Below are 25,589 nucleotides of genomic sequence, written 5' to 3'. Positions count from 1 at the left end.
CCACAATTAACTGACAAGCCCGCCTTCAACAGCTAGTCATAAAACATTGGGGAGATCCCAAGTCTTTAAAGGTGTGCTACAACTGCTACCATCACTTTCATGTACACACAAGGGACTCTTGTGAGGCTGAAGGAGAGCACTCAGAACTGAAAATGCTCTTGACCCACCTTAAACAGCAGTTAACGCTTGTGGGACTAAGACGGAAATGGGCAAATAAGCGCCATGCAGCTCCAGCACTACAATCCAGTCTTCTGGCTCCAGGGCAGACAGAACTTGGGGCAATGCGAGCATCTTCCATTTTTTCCTTTTCAGCAAGAAACCGGCTTTGGAACTAGGAAATCATGGGAGTAGCATTGAGTCCAAATTTCCCCTGCTGGGACTGCCTCTATGGCTCCCTTGTCCAAAGGAGCCTTGACCTCCTGTCACAAAATGGACAATGGTCCTCAGTCAGCTGATCTGATGTGGTTGGAATATGCAACAAATCTGAAAGGAATGGTAGGGGATGTTTTGATGAACTATCTGAAGCACCCACTTGTCAGATATGCCTTGTCAGATGTGATTTCCTGCCACCTTTGTCACCAGCTGAGCTAATATCTTATCCTACCTCCAATAGGGTGGGTATGTCCTAGAGAAAGCTAAAGCTTTTTGGTGGCGGTAGCTAGAGGTTTTAGTGACAGAGCAATGTGCTGCCCCTGAGGGCCTGTAAGTTTGACCAGATGCCCAACCCTGTCCTCGAAAGAATGGGGGTGATAAAGGGAGGGGTCTGTTGCCGTGGAGGCGTATCTTGCTGTGGTCTTTGCACCACGCCCTTTCCAAAGCCTTGAAAGGGGAAAATCTGTTAAGGTTACTGCGGCAGGGGGGCAACAAGAGTGTGTTGTGGCCCTGCTTTCCTTGGCACGTTCAAGGGCTGAGTATCCCTGATCTTTGATTAGTTGGGTGGCATTGTGCATTAGTGATGCTTGAACACTGGTGGATCTTACCCACATGTGGTACCAACGGACCACACTGGTACCAACTGCCATGTTGAAGCAGTCAATGGTCCCAGCAAGAGCAAATGACGCACTTAGCTGCATCTGACCATATTGAATTATCTTCACAAGGTTGGCACATTAGTTATCAGGAACAGTCAGCAAGATCTCGCTAACCATGACGCAGGTATCGTCCCAGGAGGCAGCTGATATTTACGGAGTGAACAGTGAGGTTTGCAGAGAAAAACATCTTTTTGATTGCCTCCATGTATTTTATTACCTATCGGGAGGCGTAGAAGTGAATGAATTAGGGTTTTATTTGCTCCTGGACATTTAGACCGCCAAGTTGTTAGGCAAAGAGTGCTGTAGAAAGGAGGCTCACCAGGGGCTTGTCTATATCTTCTTGCGACTTCTCTATTCACTGGTGGAAAAGAGCAAGGTTTGGCCAAATTGCTCATTATTGTGCCTGTCATGGCGTCATTAAAAAGTAGAAGCATTTCTGTAGAAGTCAACTCAGGTTTCAAGACCTCTGTCGGGACATACGTTTTAACATTAAAGGACAGGATTGCAGGTCCTAAACTGCAGCAGCCTATTTGATCCCCACAGCAAAGAAGCCGATTCCTCTGTGGAAGGATCAGGGGGAAGAGTTCAACCCAGTGTACGCGAAGGTGTCTAACGCACTGTTCTGAGGGTTTATAATGAGATTTTCCTCATAATATTGGGACGTCATCCAGCCTTCAGTATCACAGTAATGAGACAGTTCTGAATTCGAGGCAAAAGTAATGTGAAGGGTCCTAGGTAACGGCAGTGTTTTAGCCAAGTTAGAATGAGGTTGGATCAAATGCGCCAAAGGTTGTAGAGGGCACTACTTCAATCGAGGTTGTATAGATTTTACTTAAGAGTCCAATAAGACAAGGTTATTTTTTTCAGACAGCAGAGTGACTGCGAAACTGTAGTGACAGATTTGAAATTGGGTTGGGCGTCGGCCCCGGAGTCAGGGTAGACCCTGCAACAGAAGCAAAAGGTGCAGACTGCATCAAGGATGGATCTGCCAGCAGTAGCCCATCTGGAGGCCTGCTTGGATCCTTGGGGCACGAAGGCATTTAAGAGGGTTCTGAAGATGTACAACTTGGCTTCCTTAAAAGCCTCTACTTCTTGTGGTCGCCGATGGACCCAGGAATTCGAGTTGCATCAGTATGAGCTGTGGAATGAGTTTGTCGGTAGGAAATTGGGAAGCACTTAGACGGCCTCACAACTTCTCTGCACAAGACTAGAGCAACTTCGGAGAGTCACACTTTCACTTTTTGAGTTGCTCTTTTCACTTGCATTTACCTGACAACTTTGAGAGTGAAGAGGACCTTTTGCAAGTATGGCCTCAAGAATGGTAATGAGTCCATGCCACTGACGAGAAAGAGTTGAGCAACAAGCTCCAGATCCACATTTGAAGGCGCAGTCAGAAAGAAACTGATGTCAATGCACTGGAGTGGCATTTATGTATCTCCGGAATCGCTTCAAGGGTGGGACTAAGTTGAAGTTGGGCCACACAATGCCATCTGCTAGTGCACGGGACCAATGCGGAGAATATTTTCAAGGTCCAGTAAGGAGTCTGGGTTTATTCACACATTCAGGAATCTTTGTTGGAAGTATCCATCAGTCTTTAGTACCGTTTAGCCTTGCCCTGTAGGTGCCTGAATATTCATGAAATACTGGATACAGGAAATCATTCACACGCTTGTCTTCCGACTTTACTTGACACAGCCCATTAGAACCCACAGCTTGCACTGCACACAGGGTGCAACCTACGGTCATAGTCTGTTTCTGCAGGTCAAGGTTTGTGACTTGGTCCAGACCTCGAAAGCCTATACTCCATCCCATGTGCTGGCATGGCTTCCAGTCACAATCTGTTTCATATTACTCTGCCCCACAGTACCAGTAGGGCCAGCTTCCACTGAACATACTATCCCAGTTTCATACATGCAGCACAGCCTTGTGTGGCAAGGTCCAGTACTCCTTGACAAGATATTGAATCTTTCTGCCCTATTTCTTAGAATGACAGTGCTTACGCAATGTTTTGGAGGGCTCACTTTGCACACACAAGGCCCTCACAAACACAAATCCCAACAAGTGTGAACTGTGAACAGCTGGTTTGACAAATTTCAAATGTGAGTAAAAGGAATATGCTACTAATCAGTATGCATCTGTTCTTGGCATGTAGAGCTGCAGATCTACACACTTTTGCATAGATCGCCATCTGGTGTTGGGCCCGGATGTTTGCAGTTTGTTTTTCCTCTTGGAAAGTCTTTGGAATTCACGAGGGCGGTGACTCCTTCCTTGGATGGTTTTGCGCATGGGCTTCGGCTCCATCCTCAGATTGTTTTTCGCCAACAAGGAAAGATGGAGCGTAGTAATAACAGTGAAGAAACCCATGTGTGTTGTATCTAAATAAGATAGACTGGAACAGATACAGGTAGCCGGGGAGGCGGGTGGGCGTGTGTAGATCTGCAGCTCTACATGCCAAGAACAGATGCATACTGGTAAGTAGCATATTCCGTTCGAGGCATATGAGCTGCAGATTACACACTTTTGCATAGACTATATAGCAGTTCCCAACATTAGCGGCGACCACCAGTATCTGTTGCAGTGGTTTGAAATAGTGTTTTTAGTACAGCCTGGCCCACACTAGCTTGTTGTTTGGTTTGCACATCTACACAGTAATGTTAAGTAAAAGTGTGCGGTGTTGACCATGTAGCTGCTTTGCAAATATGATCTAATGGGATGTTCCCTAGAAAAGCCATAGAAGCCCCTATCTTTCGTGTAGAGTGGGCTTTAGGGGGAACAGATAGCGTTTGTTTTGCTTTGTGGTAGCAAATCTGAATGCATTGTACAATCCACCTAGCTATCCCTGATTTGGAGATGGGGTTGCCTTTATGTGGTGGAGAGAAAGAGACAAATAGTTGTTTGGTCTTTCTGAAAGGTTGTGTTCTCTGGATATAGTAAAGTAAGGCCCGTTTAACATCTAGCGTGTGTAGAGCCCTTTCTGCAACAGTTTGAGGTTGTGAGAAAAATACCGGTAATTCTACCGATTGGTTTAGATGAAAGGGGGAAATGACTTTGGGTAGGAAGTTTGGGTTGGTACAGAAAACAACCTTGTTCTGGTGCATTTGGAGAAAAGGTTCTTGTATGGTAAGTGCTTGTATCTCACTGACCCTTCTAAGGGAAGTGACGGCTACAAGAAAAGCTGTTTTCCATGTGAGAAATTGCAGTTCGCATTTATGCAAAGGTTCGAAGGGTGGTCCCATTAGCCTTGTGAGAACTATATTTAAGTTCCACACAGGAGAGGGTGGTACTCTGGGGGGAATTATTCGTTTCAGGCCTTCCATGAAGGCTTTAATGGCAGGCACTCTGAAAAGTGATAGGTGCTGTCTGTTCTGTAGGTAAGCGGCAATTGCTGCGAGGTGTAGCCGAATGGATGTATATGCTAGGTTACACCTTTGTAGATGGAGCAAGTAGCATATGATGTGCTGTATAGATGCATCTAGAGGATTGATTGTGTTGTGATGGCAATAAACAACAAATCTTTTCCACTTGGCAGCGTAGCAGGCTCTAGTGGTAGGGCGTCTAGCTTCTCTGATGACGTTCATACAGTCAGGGGGAAAGTTAAGGTATCCAAATTCTAGGATCTCAGGAGCCAGATCGCAAGGTTGAGCTGAGCTGGGTCCGGGTGTCTGATCTCTCCATGGTTCTGGGTTAGGAGGCATGGTGAAAGGTGTAGCTTTTGGTGTGGTACAACAGAGAGTTCCAGCAGCGTGGTGTACCACGGTTGTCTGGCCCACGTTGGAGTTACTAGGATCAGTGTGAGGGAATGCTGCTGTAGCTTTCGCACCACTAATGGAATTAGTGGGAGAGGTGGAAAGGCGTACACAAATTTGCCTGACCAGTTCATCCATATCGCACTGCCCTTGGACAATGGGTGTGGGTATCTGGCGGCGAAGCTTGGGCATTTTTTGGTTTCGTGGGTGGCGAAGAGGTCTATCTGTGGATGCCCCCACATCTGAAAGAACGGGTGAAGAACCTGTGGGTGAAGTTCCCACTCGTGGATCTGCTGCGTCTGTCTGCTGAGCAGATTTGCCATGGTGTTTTGGACTCCTGGGACATGTTGGGCTAGGAGAAAGATTTTGTGTGGAATTGCCCATCTCCATATGCTCTGTGCTAGTTGAGAGAGCTGTGGAGAGTGTGTGCCGCCTTGTATTTGAATGTAGTACATGGCCGTCATGTTGTCTGTGCGAATGAGGACTGCCTTGCCTAAAATCTGTGTTTGAAAGGATTTTAGGGCTAGAAAGATTGCCTGTAACTCCAGATGGTTGATATGGAGTAACTTTTGTTGCGGCGTCCATGTGCCCTGCACTGTGAGGTGTAATAGATGAGCTCCCCAGCCGGAGAGCGATGCGTCTGTTAGTATTATTTGTGGAACCGGGTCCAGGAACGGTCGACCTCTGGAAAGATTTGTGGTGTTCCACCACTGCAGAGAGCGATGGGGGCGACCGTCTACCAACACCAGATCTGTCAGTTGCCCCTGGGCCTGGTTCCATTGGCGCGCTAAGCACTCTTGGAGTGGACGCATCTGGAGTCTTGCGTGAGGCACTATGAAAATGCAAGAGGCCATCATCCCTATCAGTTGCATATACACTCTTGCTGGAAGAGACTGTTGAGATATGAATCTTTGACGCAAAGCCTGAATGCTTGCAATCCTGGCAGGATTGGGGTAGGCTATGGCTTTTGAGGTGTCTATGGTGGCACCGAGGTATTGCTTTATGTGGGATGGTGTTAGCTGGGACTTTTGGTGGTTCACCGTGAAGCCTAGCTGGTGAAGTAGTTGGATTGTAGTGGCGGTGTGGTGTACACATTGGTTGTAGGACGTGGGAAGACGTGAATGTGCTGTCTTCTGAGGTGTGCCGCCACTACCGCTAGGCACTTGGTGAATACCCTTGGTGCTGTTGTGACCCCGAATGGGAGCACCTTGAACTGGTAGTGTTGCCCGTCCACTACAAATCTGAGGTACTTTCTGTGAGCATGGTGTACCTGAATGTGAAAGTATGCGTCTTTCAAGTCCAGTGTGGTGAGAAAGTCGTTCTGGGAGAGGAGCGGAAGTACCTGCTGAAGTGTTACCATGTGAAAATGGTCCGAATGTATGCATGTGTTTAGAGGCCGGAGATCTAGAATAGGTCGTAGTCTTTTGTCTCTTTTTGGTATTAGAAAATATAGGGAGTAGACCCCTAAATTTTGCTGATTGGTGGGAACTTGTTCTATTGCCTGTTTTTGTAGGAGGGAGATTACCTCCTGTTTTAGTAATGTGGAATGTTCTTGTGAAATTGGGCGTTGCCTGGGTGGAATGTTTGGGGGGGTAGATGTCAATTCTAGGCAGTACCTTGAGCGAATAATTTGGGTCACCCATTTGTCTGAGGTGATGGTCTCCCAGACCTGAAGGAAATTTTGTAGCCTGCCCCCGACCGGAGTGGGATGGTCTGGAGGGAGCGGGAGGAAGTCATTGGGTAGGCGGTGTGGCAGAGCGGGCGGTATTTGTTTTGCCTCTGCCGTTATTGTTATTGCCCCTATAGCCGCCTCTTTGATAATCCCTTGTGAAGGTGGACTGAGCAGGGGATTTGTAGGAAGTGGACGCGCTATCTGAGGAGTAGCCTCTAGCCGTACCCCGAAAGGAAGAGCGTCGAAAAGAGCGCCCAGGAGGGTGTGACTGCAGGGCTCCCATAGATTTCGCCGTATCCGTGTCCTTCTTCATTTTCTCGAGGGCCTCATCTACCTTTGGGCCGAATAGGTGTTCTTGGTCAAAGGGATGATTTAGGATGGAGGCCTGTACCTCAGGTTTGAAGCTTGATACTCTCAGCCAAGCATGGCGACGGAGGAGGACGCTAGTGTTAATGGCCCTGGAGGCTGTGTCTGCTGCGTCTAAGGCACAGCGTATAGAGGTGTTAGTTATAGTCTTACCCACTTGAATTAATTCATTGGCCCTATTTTTGTATCTTTCTGGGAGGTGGTGCATTATGGTTTCTAATTCATCATAATGCGCTTTATCGTATCTGGCCAATAGCGCTTGAGTGTTGGGGATACGCCATATATTGGCTGCCTGTGACGCAGTGCGCTTTCCTGACGCGTCCAGTAGCTTTGACTCTGTGTCAGGTGGTGGTGCTTCGCTTGATGCCTGGAAGTTTGACCTCTTCCGTGCAGTGGAAACCACTAGGGAATCCAGTGGCGCTGGCCCTTTGATATAGGCAGGATCTGTGGGGGCAGCTTTGTACTTTTTCTCTATGCGTGGATTAATGACCCTAGCCCTGACTGGGTCCTTAAAAACCTCTGGCGCATGTTTTATCACCCCGTTGAGCATAGGTAGTATGGAGGTAGACCTATGTGCGGTATCAAAGGTGTCGAGGAGGAAATCCTCCTCTACTGGGTCAGTGTGTAGCTCTACCCCGCGATAATGTGCCGCCCTCTGAAGTAGGTGGTGGAAACCTAATGAGTCTTCCGGTGGAGATGGCCTGGAAGGGTAATGGTCATCTTGTGGGACGTCTGGAATGTCTGGATTATTGTAGTTGTCCCATGGGTCTGGGGATCCTGTAGGGGTGGGGACTTGGGGCGCATCCCCTGGATCGTAATATGGGTCCCCCTGATCATCATCGTCTGGAGACAGGGTCGGGGAGCGATGAGGTGGGGGTGGAGAAGGTGGAGGAGGTGGGGAAGGCATTCTGAAAGGGGAGGTAGCAGAGTCCTTCCTCTTTGGAGGTGGAGGCGGAGCCGGTTTGTCCAAATGACTTTTTAGAAGAGAGTGCCAAATGTCCAGTTTTTGGATCCTTGGTAAGAGTCATTTGCAAGGGATCCAGTGTAAACAGTTCCTGTAACAATGTTTGTTCCGTCGGCGCCGAAGGTTTCAGGGCCGATGACTTTTTAGGCTTGTCCGTGCCGTGCTTAGCACTGGGTTTGGGAACCTCTGATTTCTTGGTTGGCGCCGAGGTGGGCTCCGGCGTAGAAGTATCGGTGCGGAGGGCCTTATGGGGTTTGGTCGGTACCGAAAGGCTGGGTTTCGACACCGAGGACTTTGGTGCCGAGCTCGGTGTTGAGGTAGAGGCCGTTCTCTTTTTCAGTGCCGAAGTGTGTTTCTCGGCACCGCTGGAGGGCTGGCTCGAGCCCGAGCCGCCGGAAGGCTTATTTGGCTTCTTCACCGGGCCCGAAGGTGGGGTGTTTGAAGCAGTGTCTCTGGTCTTGCCTAGGCCCGGAGGCGAAGGCGTGACCGAAGCCATTTTGGGTGTCGGCGCGGGAGCGGGAGGGGGTATAGTCGTCACGACCCTCTGCGCCGGGGTGATGTCCTCCACATCTGAGTCGTCGGCTTCGGAAGCACTGACTAGGTCCTCTTCGGTGTGCTGCTGTCCCGGATCTTCAACGTCGTCCGCAAAGATGTCGAATGGAACGGAGGTCGAGGATTGCGCCATGTTTCGTCTGGCCCTTCGATCTCGAATAGTCTTTTTCGATCTGAAAGACTTGGAGGCCGGACAGTCTCGAGCCTCGTGTTCAGGGGAGAGGCAGAGGTTGCACACCTCATGAAGATCGGTGTGGGGGAATTTGGACCCACATCGAGGGCACTTCTTGAAAGGAGTTCTTTCCATCAGCCGGGACCGGAGCTTGGGTAGGCCCGAAGGCCGCCGTCGACGACTGGAATCGAAGATGTGTCGAAGAGAAGGTGATTGAGGAGATCTGGATCTGAACAATACCGCGATGAGCGAGGATTCTGCTTCGATCGTCGAACTGGAAATGTTCGGAACCGGAGCGCGAAGTATTACATCCGAGCCAGATGGCAGAAAAAAACAATCTGAGGATGGAGCCGAAGCCCATGCGCAATACCATCCAAGGGAGGAGTCACCGACCTCGTGACTTCCAAAGACTTTCCAAGAGGAAAAACAAACTGCAAACATCCGGGCCCAACACCAGATGGCGATCTATGCAAAAGTGTATAATCTGCAGCTCATATGCCTCGAACCATTTTATTTAATCAGATTAGGGTAAGATTTAAAATTTAAGTGAATGATGCCACATCACAATAGGTCTCTAGTCAATATTTAAGTGCATTTAAAACTATTTAACCCATTTGCACCAAATGAAACAAAGAATCTAAATTGATTGCATGTTTAGATTCAGTCGTTATACAATGTAGTTCTGTCCCGCGTTTTTTCTGTATGAGACAGCTAACCCACAGCAGTGGTTTTGGTAAGTCTAAGAACAGAGCAGCAATTTGCATACTGACTTGCAAGATGGTCTTCCCGACTCAGTTGCTTTTTTAACCATTTTAACTGAGTAAATATACTTCCCTTTTGTGTAAAAATATCTCGGTCAGTCTACTTTTCACAGGTAAGTTAATATAATTTTCTAATTTCTTGTAATTTCAGGAACGTTTCATGTGTTAAAAGATAAGAAAATCAAATCAGAAAGGACGACTGTATAAATTGACCATACTTCCTTCGAACTGTAACTATGCATAACTATCACTAAATGTCCTAGAAACAATTCACATATTCCAGTATTTTGGTTTCTTAGTTAATTAAAGCACGTTAAAAGCAAATGACAATCTTTCTGAAAGCAACAAATGATTCCCTAAGTGACGTTTTATGCTTCACAAAAAGAATACAAGTTACAATTACTCCATATGAAGGCAGGAATACAAATAAAGCACATTTATTACCTGAAAGCTCCTGGGTTGGTCCTGCCAAGCCCTAGGACAAGGGATTCTGTAATTTCCATGCTCTCAGAGCGCATCATTGGAACTATGTGCTTAAACAAGGATGAAGGGGATGGGATACCAAGGACCTGGAATAAGAGGGACATTATTGGAGTTCTATAAACAAAATCTTACATAGCTTGTGCGCTCAGTGTACATTTTTTGTATACTGTGTAGATTGACTCCCAACCTAAACCAGCCACGATCATTTAGAAATAAATAAGACTATACATTTAATTGTGTGAATACAGCACATCCTACAGTCCGATTAATAAAGTTTTTCCTACACAACTGGATAATGAGCATGAAAAGACAAACAAGAAAGCTAGTGCAAAAGAAAACACATTGCCCAAAATACAGTGCTTCTGCAAACTGCATATGGTGTACGAAAGGAAACAGAGCATTACCTCCAAAGACCAATAACTTACTTAGCAATAATTCTTTTAAGCTAAAAAATTAATTGTAACGCACATTCAGTGATTAAAAATTTAAATCTAAGCAACCACATTTGTCCATCAAAAGAACAGCTCAAGAAGGCTGTATGGTGGGTATCGTAAAGAAAAAAATAAAGGTTGCTGAGCAGAGAAGTACAAAAGATAGACTAAAGAGGGCAGTATTTGGAGATTAGAAGGTGGTGGGGTAACAGTCTGCACACATCTCAGAACATAGAGAGTAGAAGGCAGTACAGATGGAGACTTATGTCAACACACCAGCCAATTGAGGTGGAGATGGGAGGGCTCCTTTCTTTTTAGGGATATTTTAAAAGAGCAACAGGTCAAGAAACATGAAAAGAAAGCAATGGTTACAGTTTCTGCTCAAAGACCGTGTTTTTTTTTATTTATTTAAACATATTGGCATGTTTGTTAGCATTTTTGTATGACTTTAAGGGAGAGCAAAAAAGTGTGTATTAAAGTGCTTTTTTTGTTTTACCCAAGTTAACTTGCTAAAAATAATCCTAAAATATGACAAAGATCCAATGTAGGAAACAAACCTTTTAAGAATGAGATCAATTTTAAGACAAAAGGTGCCTGAATAAATAACAAGTTATTTACTTTCGGTAACACTCTTTGGTAGAGAATACAGATTACTCGCCTTTTGAATATTAACAAGGCATCTGAATAGATTCAGAAACATTTCCAACAGTACCTCAGTGCGTCGGTAGGTGGCAATGTGAAGCTCCACATTGATACCGTTCTGCTCAGGAAATGACATTCAGAACCTGTATAGACATTACTCCCAGACGCAGACATCAGTTGAGTTCGAAGCTGTCCAAGTCCTCAGACGTAGAGCCCCAAAAGACCATCAGTTTTGACCATTGTGTAGATTCCATGACTTTGGATCATATTAATGAATACAGCCTAATGCAACCAGCAGGGAATGCACTGTAAAACGTTAACGATAGTAAAGAATAACACTAACAAAAATCCACAATAACACTGACTTACTAAGAGGGTATAAAAGTTTGTTCCAGCATTATTTTTCATGTTGTTTTCTCCACAAAGGCCTTGTTAAATAATTTATTTAGCTTATTTTTTTTAAAAATACAGAGATCGCGAATATCCCTAATGAAGAAGTTATTTACCTTTGGTAACGCATTATTTGGTGCAGACTATCTAGCCACAGGTTCCTTACCTTCGAATTATCCGAGGCATTAAACTGGATCCGGAAATCATTCATTCGCAGTACCCCAGGGAGGTGATGTTGTTCAGCTCCGCGTGGCGACGTTGCCATCGTCCGCACCGGAAAGGATTTCTGCAGTGCCTACATAGGCGCCACTCAGACGTCAGTTACTGTTCGTGACTTTCCATACCAGAAGCACAGAGCCACAAAGTACACTGACTAGTTGGTTGGAAAACTAGGGCCCTGAAAAGGGAAAGCCTTGTCCCTAGAAATCCATTCAGAGAGAAGAGGATCTGTAAGGAATCTGCGTCTAGATAGAGTCTACCAGATAAGGCGATACTGAAGGTAAGTAACTTGTTCATATGAAAGACTTCTAGGCACAGATTCCTTACCTTAGAATAGATACCCAAGCAACACCTCCCAGGAGGTGGGTCTGCGAACCACTTTCACAGGAGGAAGTCCTGCAGGACTGAATGGGCCACGTGCCCATCCCTATGGACCGGACAGTCCAGGCAGTAGTGTTAAGTAAACATGTGCAGGGAAGCCCACATTGCTGCCTGCTAGATGTCCAGTACTTGAATTCCACAAGCCAACGCAGTGGTTGTAGCTTTAGCTCTGGTGGAAAGAGCACAAAAACATTCCAGGGGTTGCTTCTTAGCCAGTGTGTAGCGGATTTTGATACAGACTATGATCCACTGGGAGATGGACCTCTTCTGTACGGCCCATACCTTCTTCGCTCCGACATACCCACAAAGAGTTTGTCGTCCACCTGGAACTCTCGTGTATAATCAAGGTAGATCGACAAGGCTCTTTTTGGGTCCAGACGCACAAGTTATTTACTTGTGTAACGATATATCTGTAAGAGACATTAGTTAGTGATAGATTCCTTACCTTAGAATATCCCCAGGCGTCAGAGTGGATCCGGAAAGTTTTCGTCAGCAGTACCCAAGCGCGTCAGTAGGCGTCGTCGTACGGCTCCGCGTACGTCGCTGGTGTCGTAGCCGCCGAGATGCTGTTGTCGGAGTAACAACGACACGCCAACGTGCGCGGACGTCAGTTCTGTAAACAACTTTTCCGCGCCAGAAGTGCAGAGCCAGGCCAGAGACTAACTACTGGTGCAATAGAACTAGGGCCCTGAAAGGGATGACCTGAACCCTAGAGAACAGTTTGCCGAACGGGGAGGATGGGCGGGCGGTAAGGAATCTATTACTAATTAATGTCTCTTACAGATATATCGTTACACAAGTAAGTAACTTGTGCATCTGAAAGAGACCCGTTAGTGATGGATTCCTTACCTTAGAATACATACCCAAGCAATACCAACCCCGGTGGTGGTTCTGCGAAGTGAGATTACACCAGAAAGTCACAGGAACTGAACGGCCAAAGAAGCCGTCTCTCCGGACCTGACTGTCAAGCCAATAGAGTTTAGTGAAGGTATGCATGGAGGCCCAAGTGGCCGCCTGACAGATGTCTTGCAGGGGGACACCGCGTCCCAATGCTGTAGTAGCTGCTGTCGCCCTGGTAGAATATGTGCGGAGCCCAACCGGAGGTTCCTTTTTAGCCAGAGAGTAACAGGCTTTAATACACAAGACAACCCATTGGGAGATAGTTCACTTGTGCACAGCCCGGCCTTTCTTGGCACCCACGTAGCCAACAAAGAGTTGGTCATCCACCCGGAACTGTTGTGTGCGGATGAGATAGAACGAAAGGGCACGTTTTGTGTCCAGACGGTGGAGCCTCTCCTTCTGTCGAAGGGTGCGGAGGCGGAAAGAAGGTGGGCAGAGTGACAGTTTGCCCGAGATGAAAGGCAAAGACTACTTTCAGTAGAAACGATGGGCGAGTTCGAAGCACAACCTTGTCCGGATGAATTGCCAGAAAAGGAGGTTTGCAGGATAGAGCTTGGAGCTCACTCGCCCGCCGAGCAGAGGGGATGACCACCAGGAAGAAAGTTTTCAAAGTCAATAACCGCAAAAGACAGTTATAAAGAGACTCAAAGGGAGCGCACATCAAGTATGTAAGAACCAGGTTCAAGTACCATTGAGGCATCACAAAAGGAATAGGAGGAAAAAGGTGAGTAATACCCTTGAGAAATCTATTAACAACCGAGGACTTGAAAAGAGAGGGCTAATCAGGCAGCCTAAGAAAGGCTAAAAGAGCAGAAAGGTAGCCCTAGATAGTGCAAAGAGAGAAGGAATAAATAGACCTCAAAGAGGGGCAGCAAGAGAATCTACAGATTTCGCTGTGCAAAATGCCACAAATTTTATCCAACGACAGGCGTATACCGTTTTAGTGAAGGGACGCCTGGCTGCCAGAATCAAATTAGACTGTCGCTGCTCAATCTCCACGCAAGGAGGTGGAGGCTGGACAGGTTCGGGTGGAGGACCGTCCCCGGTTGCTGCGCCAGAAGATTCTCCCTTAGAGGCAGTCGGATCTGGGAATCCATACTCATACTGAGTAGCTCGGGATACCAAACTCTTCGAGCCCAGTCCGGTGCCACAAGAAGGACTTTGGCCCAGTCGCGTCTGATCTTTTTCAGCACTCTGGGCAGAAGTGGTATTGCGGAAAGACTTACAATAGACCGCAACTCCACTCGCGTCGAAAAGCGTCTCAGAGTGAGTGCCGCCTTGGAAACACCAACGCGCAGAACTGCTGACATTGCACGTTCTATTCGGTAGCGAATAGATCTAACCAAGGTTCTCCCCACTGCCGAAAGAACCCTTGCACCACCTCTGAGTGAAGACGCCACTCGTGATCCAACATACACCTGCGGCTGAGTTCGTCCGCCCTAGCATTCAGGGTACCTGCCAGGTGTTGAACCACCAAGGAAATGCCTTGACGTTCCAGCCACGTCCAGAGACATAGAGCCTCCTGACACAGGGTCCACAACCCCACCCTGCCCTGCTTGCTGCAGTACCACATTGCGGTGGCGTTGTCTGTGAACACCTGCACTAGTCTCCCCTTGACAGAGGGAAGGAATGCTTTCAGTGCAAGTAGGATCGCGCTGAGCTCCAAAAGGTTGACATGGAGCTTGGACTCCGCCAGAGACCAGAGGCCTCTGATCTCCGCCTCTCCCATGTGGCCGCCCCATCCCAGGAGGGACGCGTCCGTCACTACTGTGTGCTCTGGTTGGGGAAGGGAGAGGGATCTGCCGCTGACCCAACGCTGGTTCGTGAGCCACCACTGCAAGGCCTGTGTAGTGCCCTCCGAGATCGGGACGTAGTCGGACAGGTTCCCCCGATGCTGCGTCCACTGGTACTTCAGGTCCCACTGCAGAGCCCGCATATGCCATCTTGCATGATAGATCAGCAGGATGGAGGAGGTCATGAGGCCCAGCAGCCTCAGGGTCTGCCTGACCGAAACCCAGGACCAGAACCGAAAGATCGGAATCATAGCCCGAATGTCCCCGACTCGCTGTTCGGGAGGATAAACCCAAAACTGCACCGTATACAGAACCACTCCGATGAAGAGGAGCTTCTGAGAGGGAATCAGGTGCGACTTCGGCACGTTGATGGAAAACCCCAGCAAATACTGGAGGTCGGCCGTAGTCTGGAGGTGGGAGACGACTGCCTGGGGCGAGCCCGCCTTCAACAGCCAACCATCGAGATAGGGGAAGACAAACCCCTGATCTGCGCAGATGAGCTGCAACCACCGCCATCACTTTTGTGAACACCCAAGGGGCGCTGGTAAGGCCGAAAGGGAGCACAGTAAACAAAGTGCTCGTGGCCTACCGTGAACTGTAGGTAACGCCGGTGGGCCGGCAGGATGGGTATTTGGAAATAAGCATCCTGCAAGTCCAACGCTACCAGCCAGTCTTGCGGGTCTAGGGCAGACAAGACTTGAGCAAGCGTGAGCATCTTGAACTTCCCCTTCCGGAGGAAGCTATTGACGTTCCGGAGGTCTAAGATAGGACGCAGGCCCTTGTCCTTCTTTGGAACCACGAAGTAGTGGGAATAACAACCACGACCTACTTCTGGCATCGGAACGCGCTCGATGGCCCCCTTGGCCAAGAGGGCTGCAACTTCCTGCTGGAAAAGGGCCAAGTGATCCCCTCAAATACGTTGGTACTGAGGTGGCATGGCTGGAGGGGTAGACTCCAAGGGGAGGGAGTAGCCCCTTCGGACTATTTGAAGAACCCATCTGTCTGAGGTGATGGCGCGCCAGTGTGGAAGGTGATGGCGAATCCTGCCACCCACTGGTGTCTGGTGGACCTGAAACACCGGAATAGGAAGGTTTTGAGGCAGCATCTGCAGGAGCAGTGGTGGACTGACCCGCACGCTGTCCTCGGGACCCACCACGGCAGGCCCCACATCCGTGGCTGCGCTGAGACTGCGGCTGCGCAAGCTTGCGGGTCTGAAAGGAACGCGCCTGGGCACCTCGACCCGGACCTCGAAAGGAGCGAAAAGCGGACCCCGAGGGAGCACATGTGGTGGCGAGACCTAAGGACTGGGCCATAGCTCGAGAGTCCTTGAAGCGTTCCAGGGTGCTATCTGCCTTGTCACCAAAGAGGCGTGTGCCATCAAAAGGCATGACCAGCAGGGTGTTCTGGACATCCCCAGAGATGCCAATAGTTCTAAGACCAGCATAACGGCGCAGCGCCACCGTTGTGGAAAGTGCCCTGCCTAGAGAATCAGCTGTGTCAAGCCCACAACTGATGGTAAATTTAGCAGCATCTCTCCCCTCGGTGATGGCCTGGGAGAGAACCGCCCGTGCCTCCACAGGGCACCGAGGCAGCACCTGTGCCACGGTATCCTACATAGAATGGGAATAGCGGCCCAACAGGCACGCAATATTCAAACTGCTCCAGTTTCCTGGATTCCTTGTCCGGAGGAGCAGAAGGGAATGCACTCGGCGAGGCAGAAGCCTGGACAACCAGACTCTCAGGCGTCGGGTGTTGTGTGAGAAATCTGGGATCGCCCGGCGATGGCGGCGTGCCACACCCTTGTCTACAGGAACTCTTGTGTTAGGTTTGTTCCAGGTGCTCAACGGGATATCAGTAAGCGCATCATTGAAGGGCAGCAACGGCTCCGCAGAGGACGACTGTGGCTGCAGCACCTCGGTCAGGAGATTGGTCCAGATAGGCATAGAAGGGAGCTCGAGGTTAAGAGCCTCAGCCGACTGACGTACCACCACTGAAAAGGTTCCAACCTCCTCCGTAGCCACGGAAGAAGGGAACAGTGTACCAGGGTGTGGAGAAAAATCCAGGTCTACTGTACCCTCCACATCGCCTTCCCATTCAGGCTCATCCTCGCATTGAGCTGCAAGAGGGTCCTCAGACCCCTCCCAGTACTCCCCTTCGTCCACCGGTTGTTGAAGAGGCCGGTAAGGACGAGGTGCCCGGGCGAAATGGGACAAACTCCCTGTAGGAAGGTGAATATCTGACTATGGTTACCCCCAAACTTTTTGCCTAGTGTCTAGCTGGTTTTTCGACTTAGTTGGCCTGAGATCCTGCCATTCAGTGTCTCAGGCTGTCTGCTCTCTCTTTAAAATGGACTCCATGTACCCTAGGTACATACCCAATTGGTAAGGATCACCTTATTGGACCCTGTACAGTGTACCCTAGGTACCCAGGGCATAGGTGTACCCTAGGCCTCCCAGGGGCTGCAGCATGTATTATTCCACCCCTGGTCTGGCCTTCCAATCAGACACAACTGGCTGATCACTCAGCTGGGGCAAGGTCGTGTAATCACTCCTTGCTTAGATATAGTATACCTATATCTGCCCTTATATATAGACACATGTGTACCCATCAGCCACTCCTATGGCAGGTCTTAACAATCCTGGAGGCAGAGTGCTTGGTAACATGTGAGATGGTGCTCTAGCATGAGCTGAGCCTGTCTGCAGCTTTCGGAACAATGTCCTTATAGCTGTTCTATGATATAGCCTACCATATACTCTTAAAGTACCTTATAATCTTAAACGGTTATGGTAACTATGGTTTGGCTTTATCAAAACATGTCGTGTAAGGTGTCTAACACTTTGGAATAATACCCCCATCCCATTTCTGGTAATGTGGATATTATCCCTCCCTTCTAGAGGGAGAGACATGTTAAAATCCTACTTTGCTGTTTAACTCTAACCAAAGCCTCAGCATCACAAAATGGATGCTGCTGCCACAGACACGAGTCTGACCTCCTGCTGCTGGGAGCCCTCCCAGCCAGGGAGGCCTGGACAATAGGTTTCCTGCCTTGGGAGGTGCTAGCACCACTTCAGACAGGCCTTAGTGTATTGGGGCAGGGAGGGATGAAAGAAACTAGACACTGCCTGGGGCACACAAGGTGTCCCATGCATAGTCCAGTTCAAACCGGTGCTGGGGCACTCCAGCCCCAGTCCTGGCGCGAAACTGGACAAAGGGAAGGGGGTGTAACCACCCCCCTCCCAGGTCCCACCCATAAGGCGTGACCTAGCAGGCAACCCAGCCCCCCAGATTAGTATAAAGAGTGGTAGCTGGGCCCCAGGAGATTAGATTATCCTGAACCTGCAACTTGAACAGAAACTCTGGACCTTCGACATTCGACGAAAGAAGAAGACTGAAGAATCTCCCTCGTGGCCAAGGAGTGGTCACCCTGTGCGAACAGGCACCATCAAGAGACTTACCCTTTGCTTTGCTAAAGTTCTACGAGGGACCGACTGCAGAGCCTGACCAGAGCCTTGACTTCCAGACTTCTACGACCCTGATCCACATCCAAAGCCGAGCTGAGATCCGTGGAGGCGACGAGAGACGTGGGACCGGCTACCTGGGAAAAGTGGCGAGTATCTTCCAGCGCAGCTTCTGAGGCACCCTCGAGGTTGTGCACCGGGGATTGAGAAGCCCCAACCCCAAGCACCATCTGCACCGAAGATCAGCCCCCCCACACTCCACGAGTCCTGCGTGGGGCCCTTCTGCATTTTCCTGCTTGCCGCGTCTGTCCGGTTGCTTGCCTGTTGGCTAGTAACCTTTGCGACGACACCTTCAATTTTCCACTGCTGGTTTGGCTCCTCCAGACTGGCTCCTGCTCCTCTGTAAAAGAGAAGCACCCCAGACCTTCCTGGTCTGCACCAGAAGCAAGTCCTCCATTCTTCGTGGGTTCCGCTTGCCAAGGCTTGGTGAGTCCTAGTTCGACTTCGACGCCGCCGACAGCAAGAGCCTTCGTGGGACAGCTCGCCTCCTGGTCCTGGTCGTCCTCGATGTCTCCTGGTACCCGTGGCTGCTGCAACAAGCTTCACCTCTTCACCGGTGTTAGACCTGGCACCTTGGCGTGAGTCTCCCTTCCTCTTTTTGTCGCTGTGCCTCATGTGCTTTTATGGTGTTGGCCGCTCAGCGCGCTGTGCCACTGCCAACCAGTGTCGCGGTACAAGTGCTCCCTTGTAAATTATATATGTTGGTTGGATTCCATGATTGGATTGTTTGGTTTACTGTCAGACCCCAGTAAAGTGCGCCAGGGCATGTAAATGCAAACACCGCTGGTGGGCTTGCAGCACTGGTTGTGCCACCCACAGAAGCGGCTGGTAAAATATGTCTAAGGTCTGCCATCGCAGAACCTGTGTGCAGTCTGGTACTGACATGCTGACTGGCAAGTGCCCACACTTGCCGGTCCCTAAACCTTCCCTTAACTGCATGTTAGTCACCCCTCTGGTAGGCCCACGGGCAGGGTGCGTTGTAAGCATAAGGTAGGACAAGCCTAGATGCGTGGCCTGTCCTAGTAGTGAATTACCGCCATCTTGTTGTTCACTACTGCAAGGCTACCCGGTTCTCATAGGCCAGTATGGGCGGCTTGGATTGTTACATCCTATGATCCTAACCAACCCAGGGAACATGGTAGAAGATCGAGTTTAGTATGCCTGAACTCGGAATAATAAGGTACATCTTTTTCCAAGGTTTATTTTAATATTCCGCGTTTGCAAATGCCGCTTTTAGAAAGCTGGCCTTTGCTTGCCTAAACATTTCAGCCCGCCTCTGCGTGATGTGTATCTGATGTCTGGCTGGTGTGAGTGACAGGGCTGGGGGAACCCAGATGGGCGGGGCTAGGTAGCCTAGTGGTGAATAGGACGATCGACAGGTAGATGGGGGGGGGAATACTCCTAGGCTCTGAATAGGACAGTACTCTGCCACCTCAATGCCAGCTCCGCCCCCTGTGGAGCGTCTGATGACTCTGCCCTGCACTCTAAAAGAAGAAGCCTGCATCGCGTAAACAAAGTGCTCAGAAACCGGACTGGACTAGGCAAGGGCCCCCCTGGCCTGGGAGAACAAAAGATTTGCTGTATAAATGTAGGAGCCCTGCTCCTAAGAAACTAGATCCGCTTTTGACCAAAAAGAATCTCTGCCTGAGGAGGAGGCACCGGGAAAGCTGTAGGAGGAAGACTGTCCCTATCCTGGGGGATTGGCCTGCAGTGGTGACCTTGCTTCCAAAGGGGAGAAGAGAAACTGTTGCTGAAGACTTTGCTTTATTTTTACTTTCAAGACTTGTGCTTTCAAAAACGATCTCCAAGGGCTTGGAACTGAGCTTGCCCCCTGAACTGAGCCCCAGGACCATTGGGCTCTACCTGATCTTCACTCGCCTGCCGCTGGACTGTGGTGTCCTTTCCCTCGCCGGAGCTGTGACCCTCGTGCCCCAGTCCCTCCCTGAGCCGTGACCAGGACTGCTTAGCCGCCCCCACCTTGGGAAGAGCCTCGCTCGATCGGAGCCGCTCCCCCTACGCTGTGCTGGGCTGCCCATGTCACCTCGCTCACTGGAGGCTCGCTGTGCACCTTCACCCTCCCGCCAGAATCGGCGTTGTGAGCATCTCCAAGCCTCGGACGGCCCGGACGTATCTGCGTGCCCGGCTGCCCCGCTTTGTTCACCCGCCACCTGCAACACCCCGCTCTTGTCGTGAGCCTGAAGATCAGACCCCCATCGTGAAGTGTGGGAGCCCCGGACGCCGCCTCGCCCTTCTGTCGAAGAGCCACTGAAAACCCGCACCCGCCTTCGCGTCAAGAAACAAGGTACTGTACTTACGAACTCGACCGCGAGCTCGCATCGGATCCAGGGTCCGCAACGTTCTGATTTCCCTGTCATCTGCCGTGTGCTTCCCGGACGCTGCCTCAGCACGAAGTGCGCTGAGGCCCACAGTTACCTTGTGCCCGCCTAAAGAACTTTCCGTAACAAAGAGACTTTACAGTATTTCCAAGAGTTGTGGCCCCATCAGTTCATCGTTACTGGGCCTTGTATTTGAATCTGCTGAATCTACATAAAAGCTTATTTTTATATACTTCCTGATTGGTGTCCGTTTGTCGTGCATGCAAGGGGTTTACTGTATGTGTAATTGCATTTGCTTAACCGTGTACGCCTGAGACTTAGCCTAGACTGCTCGCGCCACGCACCTAGAGGGTGAGCAGGGGTTATTCTGGGGAGTCATCCTTCGCCCTGACAAGAAGTAAAGGGTCCCTGCTTGTTGTGGGTACACACCTGCGTCAACCAGAGCCCCCTCATATCTAACATTTGCCCCGACATCGCCTGGTTCCTTCCTGGTTCCTTCCTGGTTCCACGTGGTCACTGGCTAGTGACCCAGACTCTGTCCCTTCTGCTTGCAGGTATCCTTCCTTCTTGATCCCGGCCTTGGGATCCACCGGACACTCTTCACTGACTGCCTGTCAGCATCTTTCCTTCAGGCATCCATAGGAGTCGACGACGAAACCCGACGCAAGTTCACACCTATGCACCCGCAGCCCGTGGGCTAGGTAACTTGGGTACTCCGGTGCTCATCAGGGTAGCATCTTTCCTTCAGGCATCCATAGGAGTCGACGACAAAACCCGACGCAAGTTCACACCTATGCACCCGCAGCCCGTGGGCTAGGTAACTTGGGTACTCCGGTGCTCATCAGGGTATTGACTATCCTAGTGTCTAGTTCTCAAGTCTCGACTTCCTAGCTACTCTAGAAGTGTCCTAAATCTTATTAATTCTAAACTGTACTATTTCTATCGATTATACGCATTACGTGTGAGTGTTTCCACTCTGCACCTGAATCCCGTGGGCCTCCCACTTCCTAACCTTGGGTAGTATAGTGTAGCCCCAGCGATTCCCTAGGCCTAGGCCTATCCTATTTCCGTGACAGTGGTCCTTATACCACTTACTTAGTAAATGGTTTGCGTGGCCCCTAGGGCCTAACTGTATTACTTACCTGTGTGACTTAATGTATGCTTGAATAAGACTGTGTTGTACTTACCTCGAATCTCAAAGAGTGCTGAGGGTTTGACTAGAATAAATGCACTTTATTTTATATATATATATATCTGTTGTGGTGTCCTTTCAATTGGTATTCAAGGGGTTACAAATGGTATAACAGCTGGCTTCACATGCCATTCAGAGTTTAGCCTAAGACTGCTCTTGTCCATGCTACCACTAGGATAGCTGGTCTATAAGGTTGACTTTACAACCAATCACCATAAGGGTTGTTTGGACTGATACAGGGCGTACACTAGAACTAGTGACATCATATATCAGGCCAACTTCTCACACTCCCCACCAAGAATTGGAACGGGGGAAAGATACCAGTCCCGATTCGGCGGCATCAGCGCCGCTCCCTTCGCCGAGACCGGATCCAGACACGGCGCAGAGGCTGGAGCCGAGGCTATAGCTGGAACCGGCAGCGCCGCAGGGTATGGTGCCGGCGTAGCCGAGGCCAAAGGCGGCGGCATGGAGGCAGACGCTCCCATCGGATCCGCGGGGCCCGAAGGCATTCCGGAGGTACCCGATGGGGCTAACAAATGGCGCAAGGCCGACACGAAGGCCTGTACCTCGTCCGAAGTCGCGTGCGGTCCCGGAAAGGGTGGGTAGGCCGCAGGCAACAACGGAGGCTCCAACGGAACCGCAGGGGAGTGACCGACCGTCCCTCCACCACGTCCCGCGCCCAGTGAGGGGTAGAGGAAGAGCGACGTCGCTTCTTCGACTTCTTATGGCGCCTAGACTTACCTGTCCCCGATTCAGACGAGCGATGCGGATGGCTCCGCGACCGGTCCCTTGACCTCCCACGGGAGCAGGACCTCGATCGGTGCGGAACCGATTGCCGGACCTCCAACAACTTTCCGGAACGCTCCCGCAAAGCTTTTGGCGCCATGGCCCAAAAATCCGGGCATGCCTCGGGGTAATGGGCGTGCCCCAAGCAGAAGAGACACTGTCGTGAGCGTCCGAAACCGACATGTTTCGACGGCAGACACTACAGGACGTAAACCCGGGCATCCCTACTGCACCAGGAGATAAGTACTCGACAAACAAGTTGTCAGAAACCAAGTTAAAACTTTTTAGGGGTACCGCTCTCTCTCGGATCTGCGTTGCTGCATGTAAAAAGAAAGAACTGACGTCCGCGTCCACGTAGCTCCGACAACGTCATCTCGGCGGCTACGACGCCAGCAACGTACGCGGAGCTGTACGACGACGCCTACCAACGTGCAGGGGTACTGCTGATGAAAACTTTCCGTATCCAGTCTGACGCCTGGGGATATTCTAAGGTAAGGAATTTATCACTAACGGGTCTCTTTCAGATAGTAAAGTTGCGCCTCTTCTTTGGAGGGATGAGGAGGAGCGTAAAAAGTGATGGATTGAACTACAAGTAATGGATTGACCACTTTCGGGAAGAAAGGAAGCTCTTGTATGAAGCAACAGTTTGTCTGGGTAGATGTGAAGATAAGGGAGTTTGGATGAGAAGGCTTGAAGCTCACTGACCCTCCGGGCAGATGTTATTACCATCAGGAAGGCTGTCTTGATGGTAAACAGCCCGAGTGGCAGTTGTGCAGAGGTTCAATGGGAGGGCATATACGGAAAGTGAAGGCGAGACCAAGGACACACTGGGGCATAATAAAGGTAGAAGTTTGAAACAAATGTAAACCTTTCAGAAACCTATATACAATAGGGGATTTGAAGAGTGGTCGCTGATCAGGCTAACAAAGAAAAGCTGGAATGGTAGAGAGCCCTTTAGAGTGCCTGAGCAGATCCCTACTGGGCAAAGTAAATGATGGTCAGGAAAACCTGAGAAAGGAGGGCAGAAATGGAATTAAATTGTCTTTCTGTATACCATACCCCAAATGTTGACCAACAGTAGGCTTAAACAGTCTTGGTGAAGGGATACCTGGCAGCCAAGATAACGTCACAGACTTTGGGAGGAAGGTCAAAAGCGGTCAACTGTCGCGGCTCAATCTCAAGAAGGCAATGTGCTGACAGAATCATGTGGCGAACCCTACCCTGCTGCTGCAACAGAAGTTCCTCCCGAAGGGCAAGCCTGATCTGATAGCCATGCTCAACAGCTCGGGATACCATACTCTCCGTGCCCAATCCCGAGCCACAAGGATGACTTGGGCCTGGTCATCCTGATCTTATTAAGAATTCTGGTCAGGAGTGGTATGGGCGGAAAGGCATACAGGCAGCCTGAGCTCCACTCGAGATGAAAAGCATCTGAGAGCGAGAGTCACCTTGAAAACTCCAGCATGCAGAACTGTTGAAATATAGCACTCCTGTCGGTGGCAAACAAGTGCAAACAAGGATCACCCCAATGCTTAAAGACCTTGCACCACCTCCGGATGGAGATCCTATAAGTGATCCGTGAGGCATCTTCAGCTGAGTTTGTCCGCTCTGGCATTCAGAGAAGCGGCAAGATGTTGATCCACCAGGGATATGCCCTGGTGTTCCAGCAATGTCCAGAAACGCAGGCCTCTTGACAAAGGGATCACGACCACACCCCTTCCTGTTTGTTCCAGTACCACATAAGTCGCGTTGTCCGTGAACACCTGCACCAGCCTTTCATGGATGGAGGGTAAAAAGGCTTTCAATGCTAATCAGATCGCTTGGAGGTTGATGTGGAATCTGAATTCCGCCAGAGACCAGAGTACTCTGATCTCCACCTTTTCCAGATGGTCGCCCCAATCCAGAAGTGATATATCCGTCACTTCTGCGAGATCTGGTCGGGGAAGGAAGAGGGGTCGGCAGCTGACCCAATCACAGTTCTTTAGCGATCACTGCTGATCTTTCGCAGTCCTATGAGAGATCAGGACCATGTTGGTGAGATTCCACAGATGCTGCGTCCATTGGAACTTCATGTCCCACTTCAGAGTCCACATATGCCCACGGGCATGTGTCAACAGCAGGATGCAGGAGGCCATGAGGCCCAGCAGCCTCCGAGTGCCACACCAAATTCCAATATAGAGGCTGAAACATAGTTATCATAGCCTGAATATCCTTGACTTGCCGTCCAGGAGGATAGGCCCGAAATTGCAACGTGTCCGTAACATCTCAGATGAAAGGAAGTGTCAGAGAGAGTCAGGTGTGACTTTGGCATGTTGACAGTGAACCCCAGCGAATGCAGGAGGTCTGTCGTAGTCTGGAGGTGGGAGACAGCCTGGTGCAAGCCATCCCTTAAAAACCAGTTCTCGAGTTAAGGGTAGACTGGCACCCCTGTACTCCGAAGATGAGCTGCAACCACCACCATCACCTTGGTGAACACCAGAGGGGAGAGGGTGAGGCCAAAGGTTAGCACAGCAAACGGAAAGTGCTTGTGGCCCACTGTGGACCTCAGGTAAAGCCTAGGGACAGGCAGAATGGGAATATGGAAATATGCGTCTTACTAGTCCAATGCTACTATTTGGTCTCCTGGGTCCAGGGCAGACAGGACCGGAGCTAGATTGGGCATTTTGAACAACGTCTTCAGGAAGAAGTTGAGAGCAGGTCTAGGATAGGACCCCAGAAAGAAGGGGGAACAACAACTGCGGACCACTTCTGGCGGTGCCACTCTCTCTATGGCTCCTTTGTTCAAAAGAGACATCACTGCATGGTGAAAAGATAGGTGATCCTCCGTCAGCCTGTTGTAAGTAGCTGGCATGGAGGAAAGGGAAGTCTCTAAGGGGGAGGAAGCAGTCCCTTCAGACAATCAGAAAAACCCTCCTGTCCAATCATATTGAATGCCAGTGGGGCAGGTGATGCCGAATCCTGCCACCCACTGGGTGCCCAGGATGATAAAAGAGGTACAAAAGAGGGTGGTGATGGACGGAGCATCAGAACCAATCAAACACTCACACCCAGTCAACAGATCTGGGTTTGATCCATCACCGTTCTTTAGCCCACTCTGCCACCCCAGTTCAGACATGGCCATATGCAAATCAGTCTGACCCTGTGCCTCATGGGAACAGTCCAGCCCGAACTGCCAAGCCATGCCCTCCCTGGACCGGAAACAAGCTTCCTAGGACCGGTTTCTGGCATTTCAGCCGTCTTCAGCCAGGCTTGCT

The 25,589-nt window shown here is 50.0% G+C and overlaps 1 protein-coding gene across 19 annotated transcripts in view; it reads right to left on the bottom strand.

The window, feature by feature from the left end:
* FRYL (FRY like transcription coactivator) overlaps window positions 1–25,589 on the bottom strand; it is a 2,516,714-nt gene that overhangs the window by 1,507,754 nt on the left and 983,371 nt on the right. For all 19 annotated transcript variants that reach the window (XM_085642132.1, XM_085642134.1, XM_085642126.1 and 16 more), the window contains one exon: window positions 9,709–9,833. In XM_085642132.1, coding sequence (XP_085498258.1) covers window positions 9,709–9,833 — 125 coding nt within the window. The remainder of the gene's footprint in view (window positions 1–9,708; window positions 9,834–25,589) is intronic.

Source organism: Triturus cristatus, chromosome 2_2, assembly GCF_964204655.1.
Source record: "Triturus cristatus chromosome 2_2, aTriCri1.1, whole genome shotgun sequence".
NCBI classification, from domain to species: domain Eukaryota; kingdom Metazoa; phylum Chordata; class Amphibia; order Caudata; family Salamandridae; genus Triturus; species Triturus cristatus.
The sequence above is the reverse complement of the archived record's forward strand: the minus strand, read 5'-3'. Positions and strand labels throughout refer to the sequence as shown.